Source organism: Opisthocomus hoazin, chromosome 18 (genome assembly GCF_030867145.1).
Source record: "Opisthocomus hoazin isolate bOpiHoa1 chromosome 18, bOpiHoa1.hap1, whole genome shotgun sequence".
NCBI classification, from domain to species: Eukaryota; Metazoa; Chordata; class Aves; order Opisthocomiformes; family Opisthocomidae; genus Opisthocomus; species Opisthocomus hoazin.
The window spans coordinates 19,443,304-19,457,337 of record NC_134431.1 but is presented as its reverse complement, the minus strand read 5'-3'; the positions used below and the strand labels follow the sequence as shown (position 1 = coordinate 19,457,337).

Here is a 14,034-nt window from a genome sequence, read left to right as displayed (position 1 = left end):
ACAGCAGACATGCCCACCAGCTGCAGCTCGGGGCAGCCTGTGGCCTCCTCCCGACCAGGCATTGCAGGGACGCACTGGCAGCGTGCTCGGGGACGATGGCCTGTCCCTGGGGTGCAGGGGTCGGTCACAGCCCTCGGCGAGGCGGTGCTGGTTCCTCTCCGGAGCAGCGGTGAAGATTCTGCCGCCCTGCAGCCGGGGCTTCCCCTTCCCTCCTCCCCGCGGTGCGCAGCCGACGCAGGATCCTGCTCCTGCTTGGTTGTGGGTGGAGAAAGGCAGCTGGAGCGGCTCCGCAGAAACACAGAATTACAGCAAAACGTGGGAGGTTCCTACAGGTCACCTGCGAGCTGCTTCCTCCCTTTCCCGGACCTGGGCTGCCTGGGAGGAACTTTAAATGCCGCCCGGCGCAGCCCCGGCCACTGGCTCCGTCAGCATGACGGCGAGAGGCGCCTTGCTGCTGGGGCTGCTGGCCCTGTGGGCAGAGCTGCAGGCAGCACCCACCGCAGGCAAGTCCGGGCGCGCTGGGAGCGAGTCGCGCAGCCGTGGAGCGGCTGGGGTTGGAAGGGGGCTGTGGAGTGAGTGCAGAGCCCCTGCAGACAGCGAGGACGCGCTCGGCTCGGTCAGCGCCGATGCTCAGCGACGCGTGTCCGGGTGCCTCTTTCCGTCCCTGTGTCTGTGAAAGCGTCCTGGGAAGAGCTGTCACCCTGTGACCTTCAGCTCCTGCTGGAGTGTTGGCATCTGCGAGTTCGGCAAGGCTCCTGCTGGGAGCAGAGGTGGCGGTGGCACCCGGCGCAGGGATGCTCGGCGGGAGGTTTGCCGGCCAGGCCGGTGAGCGGGGCAGGGACCGGCAGAGCCCGCTGCCAGCCAGAGCCCTGGGTGCTGCGGGCGGGACCGGGACGGGCTGGAGGGATCCCCGCAGGGACGGACCCTCCCGGCCGGGCAGAGCAGCTCCCACCGCTGGGAACGGCTGGGACCCCCCTGGGGCGAGGGGGGACCCCCTGCCCCCTCCCTGGGGTGTCTCTAACCAAAGTGGGAGCTCGCAGGCCCCCCCTCAGAGCAGGGCGCAGCACGGTCCTCGCCTGGGCTGGAGCTGCCCCCTGCTTTGCTGGGTGGCAGGTTTGGGGCGTGTCCCCCCGTGAGCCCCCCGAAAGCACCAGCCCCGCCAGGGAGGTGCAGCTCTGGGCGGAAGGATATTCTCAAAGAATAATTTTTTTTTTAATAGCCAACTTTCAGAGAAGTGAAGCTTGCGTTTCTGTTGAGTGAGCGGTGAAGTGGTTTTGAGAGTGGAGTTGGAGATTTCACGGGACCCCTTCTCCCCGCGTGCCGCTGCGGGCGTTGCGGGCTGGGCTGCCCGGGGGTTAAGCTCCGTGGCAGCGGCTCCGCGCAGCGCGGGCCGGGTCCGCTGCTGCTCTGTGACGAGGTGCTGGGGCTGTCGCACGCGGAGGGAAACGTGCTGGGGGAGCTGCGGTTTCTGTTGGTCTCAGTTCACGGGCTGGCTTCGAGCCCCGCGGCGCAGCCGGCGCTGCTGCTGCCTCCACTGCTGCCGTGTCGGTCCCGTTCCCGGGCTCGGGGCGATGCCGGGGGCCGGCACTGCCCACGGAGCCTCGTGCCGTGCCGCTGCCGAGCGGGACGGCTCGCTGCTGCCCAACGGGAGAGCGTGCGGCCGGCGTCCCCGGCGCGCTCAGCGATCTGTCGATGCCCTGGCTGAAGAGCTCGTGCTGAATTTCTGTTTTGCCAAGAGGTGGCTGCAGCCAGTGCAGTGTTCCCCGGTCCCCAGCCCTGCCGGCAGCACCCCCGGACACACAGACACGCACGGACACACAGGCACACGGCATCGGTCCCCTCCCGGGGGGAGGCTGCTGCTCGGGGGGGCTGGCGGCTGCCGGTGCCGCTGCCTGCGAGGGTCGGGGACGGGCTGCAGCCGGAGCCGCGGGCGGGCGCGGACCCCGGTGCGAGGACGCCCGGGTGGGTGGGCAGCCCCCGCGGCAGCTCCTCCGCAGCCCCAAGGGCACTGGCCCCACCGCGGTGTGCCGTGTGCTGGGGGGCTCTGGCGGGGCCCCGGGGCTGCGTCGCCCTGGCCGGGCAGGCAGAGGCCTGAAATCCCACCGGGACGAGCTGCAGGGGAGGAGGCAGCCGTGCGACGCCGCAGCGAGCCCGGCTGCTGCGACCGTGGGGAGCGTCTCGCCCTCGACGCCCCGGCTCAGCATCAGAGGGCCATGTCTGAGACCCTGAGCCACCAAGGGGCAGGTCCCTGGGGGCTGCGCCCACCCGGGAGCCCCATGCGGTGACGCGGGGTGCGGGCGGGTGGGAGCCGGGGTGGGAGGGCAGCGCAGGGCCGATGTCCCGGGGCTGACGCTGCTGCTCTTCTCCCTTCCAGGGCTCCCCGGAGCAGCCCCTGCCAGGCGGCCGCAGCCAGGGGAGAGTCCCTGGCCTGGGGGAGAGCCGGAGTCGGGTGCGCAGTGGGTGGGCAAGGACCAGCGCCCACCCGGGGCTGAGCCGGCGCCTGCTGCGACACCCGCGCCGGGGAAGAAACCGGTGACCGGGGGCGAGCCCGCAGTGGGGAACGTGCCCGTGCTGGCTGGGAAGCCAGACGCTGGGAAGAAACCCAGTCTGGGGAAAAAGCCAGCGTGTGGGGGGAAGAGTGAGACCGGGGAAGAGCCGGAGACCGGGGCAAAGCCGGAGACTGGGGCAAAGCCGGAGACCGGGGCGAAGCCGGAGACCGGGGTGAAGCCGGAGACTGGGGGGAAACCAGAGGGTGAGGGGAAGCCCGAGGAGGGGGAGAAGCCTGACTCTGACCAGGGTGACAGTGGGGAGGATGATGACGGTGATGATGATGATGATGATGATGATGATGATGATGATGATGATGATGATAAAAATGAGCATGGCAATGGTGATGATAATGGTGATGATGACGATGGTGACGACGATGGCGACTACAACAATGGCGACGATGGCGAGGATGACCATAATTACAACAACGATGGTGGTGATAATGATGATGACTACGATGATGATGACAACTATGGAGATGATGATGATGACAGTGGTGAAGATGGTGGCGGTGACGGCTATGACGCTTGGTGACCGATGCCGCAGGGCATGCGAGGAGCGTGTGGGGCGAGGAGAGCCCGGCTGCCCGCAGCCGCCTCCTCTGCCTCGCGCTGCCGGGGCCGGTCCCGGGCACCAGCGGCCGTTGGGCAGGACCTGCTCTTTCCTAATAAACCCCACTCTGCGCCACCGGCTCGGCGTGACATCTGTCCCTGCTCACAGTGCCTGGCACGGCCAGTCTGTCGGGGCTGCCCCAGCCCTGCCCCGGGCACGGGGAGCTCCCGCGCCTGCTCCTGCCCGGCGTGGGCTTGGCGGGGCCCTTCGCACAGCGACGTGACTCTGTCCCCCGTGGGAGAGCCATGGGGACGGCCCCGACCGGGCACCTGCCCAGGACCCGCAGAACATCTCTGTGGAGTTTGGGCAGGACTCATGTGCCAGTCCCTGGGGACCCGCTGGCTGTGGTGGCACGTCCCCTGCCCGGGACCCCCACCCTGCCGCTGGGGCCGGGGGGGTCCCGTGGAGGCCGGTGGGGGCTCGCCAGGAGGCTGACACAGCAGGAGCCGGCCAGTGTTCGTCGCAGACTGGGTTTACTGGGGGAGGGTGGCACGGAGACCCCCATGCTCAGCACTGAGCTGAGGGCGAGGGGGGGGGTCGGGGGGACAGGGGCTCGTCCGGCGGTGGGTGGGTCCCTCCAGGGCCGGCGCAGCTCCTCGGTCCGGGTCCAGGCGGGGGCTAGGTGAACCCTGGGGAGAGACGGAGCAGCCGTGTCCCAAGCCCTCGCCTCGGAGCATGCCAGGGCCGGCGGCCCCCCAGCAGGGCCCTGGGGGCAAGGGGAGGCCCAAGACCCCGGTCCCCCCTCCCAGAGGAGCCGTCGGGGGGGGTTTGCCGGTCACTGCTGCCCCACACAAGGATGTGTGGGGGGACACCACTGCTGTGCGGGACGCGGCACCCCGGCTGCGCCCGTCCCGCGGCGTGCGGCCACGCACCCCCCGCCGCCCCGTCCCCCCGCGCTCACCTGCGGACAGCAGCCGGGCCCAGAGGCAGCAGAGCCCCAGCAGCAGCAGCAGCGGCAGCAGCCGCATGGTGCGGGGCGGGCGCGGGCGCTGCCCGGCCAGGCGCGGGCAGGGGTTTAAATCCTCGGGGCTGGAGCTTGGTCCCAGTGACCCGGGCCGTGCCCCGGCGCCCGGCACGCTCCGTCCGAGCGTGAACCCCCCGTCCCCTCCCTCCCGCACGCTGCTGGACGAGCCACGCGAGGAGGCACGACGGTGCTGCTGCTCCGTGCTGGGCTCTGTGCAGCCCTGGGAGAGCCGTGCTGTGCCATGGTGTGCCATGGTGTGCCATGCCGTGCCGTGCTGTGCCGTGCTGTGCCATGGTGTGCCGTGCTGTGCCATGCCATGCTGTGCCGTGCCACGCCATGCTGTGCTGTGCCGTGCTGTGCCATGCCACGCCGTGCTGTGCCACACCATGTTGTGCTGTGCTGTGCTGTACCATGCTGTGCCATGCTGTGCCACACCACGCTGTGCCGTGCCACAAGACAAGAGCAGCCGGTGCAGCTTGGCGCTGCGGGGACAGGCACAGACCAGGCAGAACCTCGGCAGGGCTGGGGACCCCGGCGTGGGGCTGGCCCTGCCGAGGTGGTTCCCCGGCCGGGCGCTGAGGAGCGGCCCGTGGTGCCCTGGCAGCTCTCCGGGCATTGTTCTGCCTCCGGGAACAATCGCTGGCTCCCGAGGGACGTCCTGTGACCAGACACGGTCCACAGCCCCGCGCTGCCACCGGCCCCCCAGCCCCGCACCTCCCGGTGCCCACCCGGACCCCGCGGCGGGGCAGCAGCCGGGGCCAGGGCTGGTGGGGGGTGCGGGGCCCCGGAGCCGCGGGCAGGGAGCTGGAGGCTGCGTGGGGGCTCTGCCCCGTGCCGGGGCTGCAGTGCCGCAGCACCGGGTCCTGCGTCCTTGCCAGAGCCGGGGTGGGTGCCTGGGTCCCCGTCACGCGGTGCCGGAGCTGCCTCTCACCTCCCGCCCCACCGGCTACCCCAGCCCCTGTGGCCGCCCGCTGCCGGGGGCACCGGGCACGGATCTGCACCAGCACCTTCACCCGCAGGGACACAGCTCTTCTGGGGTCTGGCTGCGCTCCCCAGCCACGGCTCTGCCCGTGCCCGGAGGATGGGGGGGCCCAATGGGGGGGTCTGCAGCGTGCCGCAGGCTGCGCCGGCGCTGGGGGCTGTCCTGGGAGCTGCCGCCTGTCCCCGGGCAGCACCGTGCCAGCACCGCGCAGGGCTGCGGGCAGGGCTGCGGGCAGGGCTGCGGGCAGGGCTGCTGCTGCGGCGAGGACGGAGGCACCGGAGCCAGCGGGGCTTTCCCTGCATCCCGGCTTCGGCTGGGATGGGGCTGATCTCCCTCCCAGTAGCTGCTGTGGTTTGCGTTCCGTACCAGACCACTTCCAGCGGCTGCTGTGAAATCCAGGACTTTCCCCAGTTTCTCCCACCCAGCCGAGCAGCGGCTGTGCGGGGGCTGGGAGGGGGCACGGCCCGGCCGGCAGCCAAGCTGCCAGCGGAAATACTGCGTACCATGGACGGCGCGCTCGGCTGACGGAGGGCAGGAAGCTTTCCTCCTTGTTCCCGTGGATTCGAATCCTCTCTTGTCTGGGAATTCAAACTTTTCTGGGAGTTTGGTCTTTTTCGGGAGTTTTGCAAAATCTGTGAAGGCCACAAAATTCCGGGTTCCGTGGTCGCTGCTCGGGGACTGGCTGCGCACTGGTCGGTGCGCATCAGGCGGTGAGAAAATTGTATGTAGTCTGTTTTGCATATTCATTGTTATTACTAATATTAGTAGTAGTAACTAATATTATTAGTAGTAGCATTATTAGTAGTATTAGCAGTATTAGTAGTATTAACTAAGAGGAGTTTTCCCCTTTGTCCATTCCCCGCCCCGCCCCGCTGGGGCAGGGGGAGCAAGCGGCTGTCTGTCTGTCTGAACCACAACACCGCGCCGGCTCGCTGCCGTCTGTCTGTCCGGCTGAACCACAACATCGCGCTGGCTCGCTGCCGTCTGTCTGTCCGGCTGAACCACGACACCACACCGGCTCGCTGCCGTCTGTCTGTCCGGCTGAACCACGATGCCGCGCCGGCTCGCTGCCGGGAGTGCTGGCACCGGGAGAGGCGGGAGGGCTCCGGCACGGCCGGGCAGGCTGCCTGCACGTGTGCGTGTCTGCACGTGCAGCCCACGCCGGCCAGGTGTCCGCGTGTGCGGTCCACGCTGCGTGGGCTCGTGCCATCTACGCCGTGCGTGCCGGCGCGTGCCCATCCGCAGGCCGGGCTGCGTGGGCACCTTCTCCCGTCGGTGTGTCCCCGTGCGCGGGACGGTGGCGGCACGCAGGGGATGCCGATCCCGGGAGCACACGGAGCCGTGGGCAGCGGGGCGGTGGGCAGCGCTGGCTCCATGTGCCAGGGCATCAGCGCTCGTGTCAGCCCCGGGAGCATCGGTCCCAACAGGCCAGCGGCTGCACGCGGGGCCAGCCGGGACATGCTGCGGCCGGGGGTGCCCGCTCTGCCCGGGCTGCTGCGGGGGGCGATGCCGGGGGCTGGGGGTCTCGGTGCCACCGGGGATGCCCGGGGCAGCTGAAGGCTGTGGGAGATGCGCCCAGGGCGGCCCCGGGATCACCGCAGTCCCCCCGGGCTTTGCCGCGTCCCGCACCGGGGACGCTGCGGGCTCTCGGTGCTGGGGCTGGGCGGGAGGCGGGGGAAGCGGCGGGGGACGCGGCGCCTCCTCCCCTCCGGCCCCTCCCCACGGAGCTTTCCTCGCCCTTCGCTTCCCCGGTGGGACAGTAATTACGGCGGTAATTAGGAAGGCAATTATTCCTGCTGGATGGGAACAGCTTAATCTGCTTCTCCCTCCTCCCGGCGAGCCTCGCCCCACGCCCGCCCACGGTGGGAGCGCGGTGCCAGGGACCCGCCCGCACCCAGCCCCGCGCTGCGCGGGGCCGACCCGCGGGGCGGGGCGGGGGGGAGCGGGTGGCGAGGGGCCGGGATGCTGCTACGGCCGGGAGGGGCCGAGGGGGCGGAGGGAGGCACGTCCCCCGCACCGCCCTCCCGCAGCCCTTCCCCGAGGACCCGCACCTCGGGGGGAGCGGGGACAGCAGCCCCGCGGGCCCCCGGACCCCTTCCGGGTTCCCCCCGCCCTGCCCGGCCCCCAGCCCCGCCGCTGCCGCCCGGCCGGGCTCCCCCGGACCGCCCCGTCGTACCGGTCCCCCCGGCTCCGGGGCTGCGGGCGGGGTGCGGCTCCTCACCCGCACGGCAGGAACCGGCCGGGCCCGAGCGCCGGCCCCGCTCCCCCCGCCCCGCCGCCGCACCTTAAATCCCCGCCCGCCGCGCCCGGGGCCAGAGCCGGCTGCCCAGGGCACCATGGAGCTGCCGCCCGGCTGCTTCCTCCTCCTCCTCTTCCTCCTCCTGGCAGCCCCGCTCCCCCGCGCCGCGCGGTCCGGCCCGGCCGGACGAGAGGAGCCGGGGACGGGTGAGTGCGCCGGGGACGCGGGACGGGGACGGGGACGCTGCGGGTGCCGCCGCCCCGCACGCTGCCCCGCACGCTGCCGCGCCTCCCCCGTCGGGGTGGGGGTCCGGCCCTGGGGGGCTGCTCAGCCCCCTGCCCTGCGCCCTCCCCAGCGTCCCGCTGTGTCCCGCAGCGAAGCCCGGGTACTGCTACCACATCCCGGAGGTGGAGGACCCGACGGACCGGGAGTGCGGCGCCTGCCGCCGCGACGCCGCCTGCGCCCGCTGCACCGACGACGCCGGCTGCCCCGGTGCCACCAAGTGCTGCCCCAGCAAGTGCGGGCTCACCTGCCAGGAGCCGGTGCTGGGTGAGCGCTGGGCGCCGCGGCCGCGGGGCTCCGGGGCGGGCGACGGGAGGGGTGAGCCAAGCGAACCGGGAAGGGGGTTCCCTGGGGTGGCCCCGAGCTTTTGCCGGGCCCCGCGGACCCCGGGGGGCATCGGGCTGCAAGGGGCCGTGGGGCGCAGAGCCAGCTGCCAGCGGGAAGGGTTCGGCGGTCGGAAGGGACCGGGGCTGTGCAGACCCCGTCTCAGCCCGTGCCCCTCGGACCGCAGATTTCTGCTACCTGCCCTCCGTCTGCGGGAGCTGCAAGGCCCTGTTCCGCCGCTTCTTCTTCAACGCCTCCAGCCAGCAGTGCGAGGAGTTCATCTACGGTGGCTGCGGCGGCAACAGGAACAACTTCGAGACCGAGGGCGAGTGTTTCCGGGCCTGCTCCCACATCGGTAACGACCCCTGTGCCCTGTGCCACGGCCGGCGGCTGCTCCTGCCCCCGGTGATACCCGGCCCCGCTCCTGACCCCCCCATCTCTCAGTTCCAGGTGCCCGATAGTGCCGGCCCGGGGAGCGCGGTGGCCTCTGCACGGTCCCTGCCCGGGGGACACTGCTGCCGGCAGCCACGTCCCCGTCCCCGCAGGGAGCCGTTCCTCCCGGGGCTGCCTGCGGCCACCGCTGCCGCCTGGGGCGGCCGTGCCGGGGCTGTGCCTCGCCCGGGGACGCTCTCCAGCCCGAGGACAGGGACGTGTGCCCGCGGCGGCACAGCTGCGGTGCCCGGCCGGAGGAGCCCGAACCTCCTGTGGGGCTGTGACACTTCAATACAAGGACGGGTCCTTGGATGAGCACGTCTGGGTCTCGTCCTTCCTGCCCGCGCGGGCAGCAGCAGGCAGTGCCGGTCCTTCGCGGCCGTCCCCCCTTGCTGGGACCGGGTGGCCGGTGCCTTCAGCGACATGGCATGGCAGCCCCGGGGTCACCCCGGCCTCGGGACGGGCGCCCAGCCCCGGCTCGGCCCTCCAGCTGCCGACGTGACCTGGCTGGGAGCTGAAGCGACCCGACGCAGGAGGAGCAGCCCCCGCCTCGACGGACGCCCGTCCCGCAGCCCGCCCCACACCGGCGTCTGTGCCAGCACTGCTCCACTGGCCCCGCGGCACCGACCCGGTGGGGGCTGAGCCCCCTGGCCCCAGCCCTGGTGGGACCACCCCTCTCCCAGCGAGCCGCGGGCGATGCCAGGGCTGCTCCGGGAGCACGAGGGGCCATGCCAGGGCCTGGGGGGCCAGCCCGGCGCTGCCGAGACTGGGGGGCAGCTGGAGGCAGCCACGCATGCACTTTATTGCTGGAGGTGGTGGGGAGGGGACCGGCCAGCAGTGTCCTGTGACTGCCCCATGTCCCCTGACAAAGGGGTCCTCCTGCGGTGGAGCACGCGCAGCACCCGGGGTGCTGACAGCCGCCGTGCACGCAGGGGACAGGGGGTGCACCGGGGTGGGAGCGGGGTCCCCGAGGCAGCAGGGCTGTGGCACAGGCGGGCACAGTCCCCACCAGCGCGTGCCGGGCAGGGACAGAGGGGGCATGGTGGGGGCACGGGGGGCCGGGGTGTGAGGAGCTGACCCCAGGATGCCTGCGCCGGGCAGCTGCCCGCTTCGCCGGCCGGTGCTCACTGCCTGTCTCCTCCGGCGCAGCGCCCGGCTCTGCCCCGAGGACGAGGAGCCCCAGGAGGAGGAAGAGCCCCGGCCCCATGGTGCTGCCGGGGACATCGTGCGCGTTCAGAGCTGAGCCGGGGCCGGGTTTAAAGCCTCTGGCAGAGATGCCGGCGTGGTGGGGCCAGTTCCCAGAACCCGCCGGGGCCGTGCCAGCCCTCCGCCTCATCTCCAGCCACGCCGTGCTTTCGGGTCAGCGCGACCCACGGGGCCGGCGAGGGCAGCTGGGGTCGGGCGGGTGCTGCCCCCCACGCTGCACGGCCCCATCCCCGCCGTGGGCCCTAGCACATGGGTGCTGCTCCCTGCCCCCTCCCCGGGCCGTGTCCCTCATCCATCCCAACCCGTGACTGCTTTTCCAACCAGGTTTTCACACTTTGGGATGCAAATGAGCCCTTCCTTGGAGCGAGGAATCCCAGGGAACTGGTTTCTGCACTCCAGCCCGTGACCGCCGCGAGGCCGTCCGTGCGGCCCCCGGACCCGGCGGCGTGGTCACCACGGGGCGATGGCGGCGGTGGGTGCCCGCATGGGAACGGGAATCTCCCCCTGCCCCGGGGCAGCGCCTGCCCGGGCCCTGCCTGCACCTCCCTGCCCGCGCCCAGCCCCGCGCTGCCCGCGCCGCCGCCGGACCCGCCGCCGAGCGCAGCGATAGCGACCCAGGGCAGGAGACGGCCAGGGGCCGGTTTATTCGGTTTCGTGCTGTGAAGCGGCCGGGGCCGACAGCGACGCAGGAGTTTGCCCCCACGTCTGGGCTGCCGGGAGCGGCTGGGGGTGCTGGGGACGCCGGGCAGGACCCACCAGAGCGCTGCCGGTGCCCTCTCACCAGCGGGGCAGAGGGTCCAGCCCAGGGACGGGGGGGCGGCGGGCGCTGCCGCAGCAGCACCCTTTGCTGACCCGCAGGGGTGCGACGGCAGCAGGGTGGGGAACGGCTGCAAAGAGCAGGTCCCAGCGCAGCCCCCCCGTGCAGGGCTAGGCTGTGCCTGGAAGAGACGGAGAGGCGGTCAGTGCGGGGGCACAGCATCGCCGCACGCGTTGGGTTGGGAGGGACCTCACCGCCCACCTCGTCCCACCCCCCTGCCACAGGCAGGGACCCCTCCACCAGCCCGGGGTGCTCAGAGCCCCGTCCAGCTCCCACCCCGAGGGATGGGGGTCCCTGGGGTGCCCCCACCCTGGGCCACCCCTGGTCCCCTCCAGGCTGGACCCACTGCAGGGGTGAGACCTTAGCAGTGCCCCAGGCTGCTGGGACCCTGGTGGTGGCAGGCTGGGGGGACCTTACCCCTCAGCGGGGGGACGCACGCCCGGCCGCAGTCCCGCAGGCAGCACTTCTGGCCGGGGGGACAAGCCTTGTCCTGCAGGCACAGGAGGAGGCACTCGGCCGCCCGGTCACCATCAGCCATGGGGGGACAAAGCCCGGGCCGCACTGGGGACATATGGAAAGAGGGAGGGGTGAGGGGCTCACCCCCCAAGGACAGGGCACCCCTCCGGGGTGGGGGAGCTGCCCTGCCTGCGGAGGTGAGCCCCTCACCCAGCTCCTGCCCCTTGGGGACAGCAGCTGGGTCCATGTGCCCCCATCACCCCCCAGCAGGGTCTCAGCGAGGGGCAGCCCCTGGGGAGGGCGGGTGCAGCCAAGGGGGTGCTGGCCCTGGCCGGGGGGCTCAGCCTGGGACAGGGCAGGGAGGGGACGCCGGGGGTCTCGGCTCCACGGGGGGGGGGGGTTTACCCTCGGTGGGCGGTTTGCAGACGTGGCCGCAGCCGGTGGTGCAGCACTTGGTGGCCCCGGCGCAGTCGCCGTCGCCGTCGCACAGCTCCAGGCAGGGTCCCAGGGAGCCCCGCAGCACCACGGGGCACGCGCCGGGCTTCGCTGCGGCACGCTGGCGCCCTGCTGGCAGCGGGGACCGTGGCTGTGCCGGGATCCCGCTCCCCCCAGCCCCGCTCCTGCCACCGCCTCGGTCCCCATCCTGCCCCCGTCCTCCCTCCCAGAGCCCGGCGCTGCCCTCAGCCGCCAGCCTCATGCTCGCACCAGTCTGCCCCAGTGAGACCAGTCCCAGCTCAATATGGGCTGCCAGCGAGGGACAACCCTGGCTGCAGTCCCTGCCAGCACCCAGCCCGAGTGGGGTGCAGGAGGGGGGGGTCAGGAGGGGGGTGCAGCTCTGCACCCACTCGGAGCCATCACCCACCCGTGACGGAGGAGCAGGGCGCAGGGATCCCTTGCCGCAGCACCCCCAGCTCCCGCCTGGGAGCCCTCACGGGCCGGGGCTGCGCCCGCGGTGGGTCTGCGGCACCGGGAGCCATCGCCGGCAGCACACGTTCGCCGGGGCCTGGACGGCTGCCACCGGCTGCGCACTCGGCTGGGCACGGCTGCTGGGCACACGCCGGGCTTGGCAGCCGAGGGGCAGCCGTGACACCACCGGCGTGGCCGTGGGGCAGCCGTGGGGTGGCCGTGACACCACCGGCGTGGCCGTGGGGCGGCCGTGGGGCGGCCGTGACACCACCGGCGTGGCCGTGGGGTGGCCGAGGGGTGGCCGTGACACCACCGGCGTGGCCGTGGGGCGGCCGAGGGGCGGCCGTGACACCACCGGTGTGGCCGTGGGGCGGCCGTGACACCACCGGCATGGCCGTGGGGCGGCCGAGGGGTGGCCGTGACACCACCGGCATGGCCGTGGGGCGGCCGTGGGGCGGCCGTGACACCACCGGCGTGGCCGTGGGGCGGCCGTGGGGCGGCCGTGACACCACCGGCGTGGCCGTGGGGCGGCCGTGGGGTGGCCGTGACACCACCGGCGTGGCCGTGGGGCGGCCGTGGGGCGGCCGTGACACCACCGGCGTGGCCGTGGGGCGGCCGTGGGCAGGGCTGGGGATGCACCCACTTGGGCGGTGGGTGCGGGTGCGCTGAGCCCCGGCCGCGGGAGGAGGGATGGGGGGGCTGTACCTGTCTGCGGGGGGGTGCAGGCCAGCCCGCAGCCGGAGAAGCAGCACTTGTGGGTCCCGGGGCAGTCGTGGTCGTGGGCGCAGCCGTTGGCGCAGCCGCTGGCGCAGGCCGGGGCCGTCCTCCCGGCGCGCTTCCGCGGGCAGAGGCCGGCTTTGGCTGGAGGGGCGGCCGGGCTCGGGGGTCGGCGTGCGGCTGGCCTGGCCCCCACTGCGCCCGCCGCTCCCCCCTAGAGCACTGGGGGGCTGCGGAGCCGGGGGGGCTGCAGAGGTGGGGGGGGCTGCCCCACGTACCCCCAGCCCAGCACAGGGACCCCCAGCCCAGCGCGGGGACCCCCAGGCCGCCTTGCCCAGGTCGGCGGGCAGCAGCGGGCGCAGCAGCTCTTGACAAGTTGTGGTGGCGGCTCGCCCTGCAGCCCCCCCCCCATCTCACCCCCCCAGCTCCCTCCCACAGCTCCCCCCCCATCTCATCCCCAGCTTGCCCCCCAAACTCGCCTCCACCTCTCCCGCAGCTTGCCCCCCAGCTCCCCCCCACAGTTCATCCCCAGCTCCCCCCCAGCTCCCCCCCCAGCTCCCCCCCACAGGTCCCCTCCCAGCTCCCCCCCCATCTCATCCCCAGCTTGCCCCCCAAGCTCGCCCCCACCTCCCCCCACAGCTCGCCTCTCCAGCCCCCCTCCACAGCTCGACCCCCAGCTCATCCCCCAGCCCCCCCATCTCATCCCCAGCCACCCCCTCCCCGCCGAGGGAGATGCCCAGCGCGTTCCCGGCGCGCGGGGCTCACACACCCCCCCCCCCCCCCCGTAGCCCCCTCCCCGCTCTCGGGGGGCAGCGGCCGTACCTGGTGCGGGGAGCAGGCAGCCCCCGACCCCCCCGCGCCGGCAGCCGGGCTGCGGGGGCCGGGGCAGTGCGGGGGGGTGCGGGGGCCCGGGCAGCGCGGGGGGGTGCGGAGCCCGCCCCGGGCACTCGCGCGCCGTGCGGGGGGCGGGGGGCCGGGGTCCCCCCGGGGCGGGCCGGGGTCCCCCGAGCAGCAGCAGCAGCGCCAGCAGCAGCGGGCCCGGGGCCGGCATCGTGCGGGGCGCGGGGGACGCGGGACGCTCCGCGCCGAGGGGCCCCGCCGGGCTTTAAACCCCGCAGGGGGGGGGGGGGGGCCGGGCTCGTTCCCACGGCGGCCCCGGGCCGGGCCCAGGGAGCGCCGGGCGCGAACAATTCGGAGCGGGGGAGGCTCCGGTGCGGCCCCGCCGCCTCCGTTCCGGGCCACCGGTGACCCGCGAGCGGCGGGGGGGGACGGGGAGGGCCCGGGACCCCCACGGCCCGGGGACCCCCACGGCCCGGGGACCCCGGCAGCGGGCAGGGAGGGGACATGGGAGCAGTGTCCAGTCGCCAGCCCTGGGCGGGGGGACAGGCAGCGCCCTGGGACCCCCACGGTCTGGGGACCCCGGCAGCGGGCAGGGAGGGGACGCAGGGGAGCAGTGTCTGGTCCCCAGCTCTGGGCGGGGGGACAGGCAGCGCCCCGGGACCCCCCTGGCCTGGGGACCCTGGTAGTGGGTAGGGAGGGGATGCAGG

At 73.2% G+C, this 14,034-nt stretch overlaps 1 protein-coding gene across 1 annotated transcript; it reads left to right on the top strand.

The window, feature by feature from the left end:
* Positions 1-303: 303 nt before the first annotated feature.
* On the top strand, positions 304-3,194 carry LOC142363562 (uncharacterized). The gene is made up of 2 exons (XM_075438887.1): positions 304-503; positions 2,375-3,194. Exons 1-2 carry the CDS (start codon positions 392-394, stop codon positions 3,082-3,084), a joined length of 822 nt encoding a protein of 273 aa, XP_075295002.1. The 5' UTR covers positions 304-391; the 3' UTR covers positions 3,085-3,194.
* The last annotated feature ends 10,840 nt before the right edge of the window (positions 3,195-14,034 follow it).

Coding starts and splice junctions, on each gene's coding strand:
- LOC142363562 (XM_075438887.1), top strand. CDS start 392: ATGCCGCCCGGCGCAGCCCCGGCCACTGGCTCCGTCAGCATGACGGCG. Junction 504..2,374: donor GCAGGCAGCACCCACCGCAG/GCAAGTCCGGGC, acceptor TCTCCCTTCCAG/GGCTCCCCGGAGCAGCCCCT.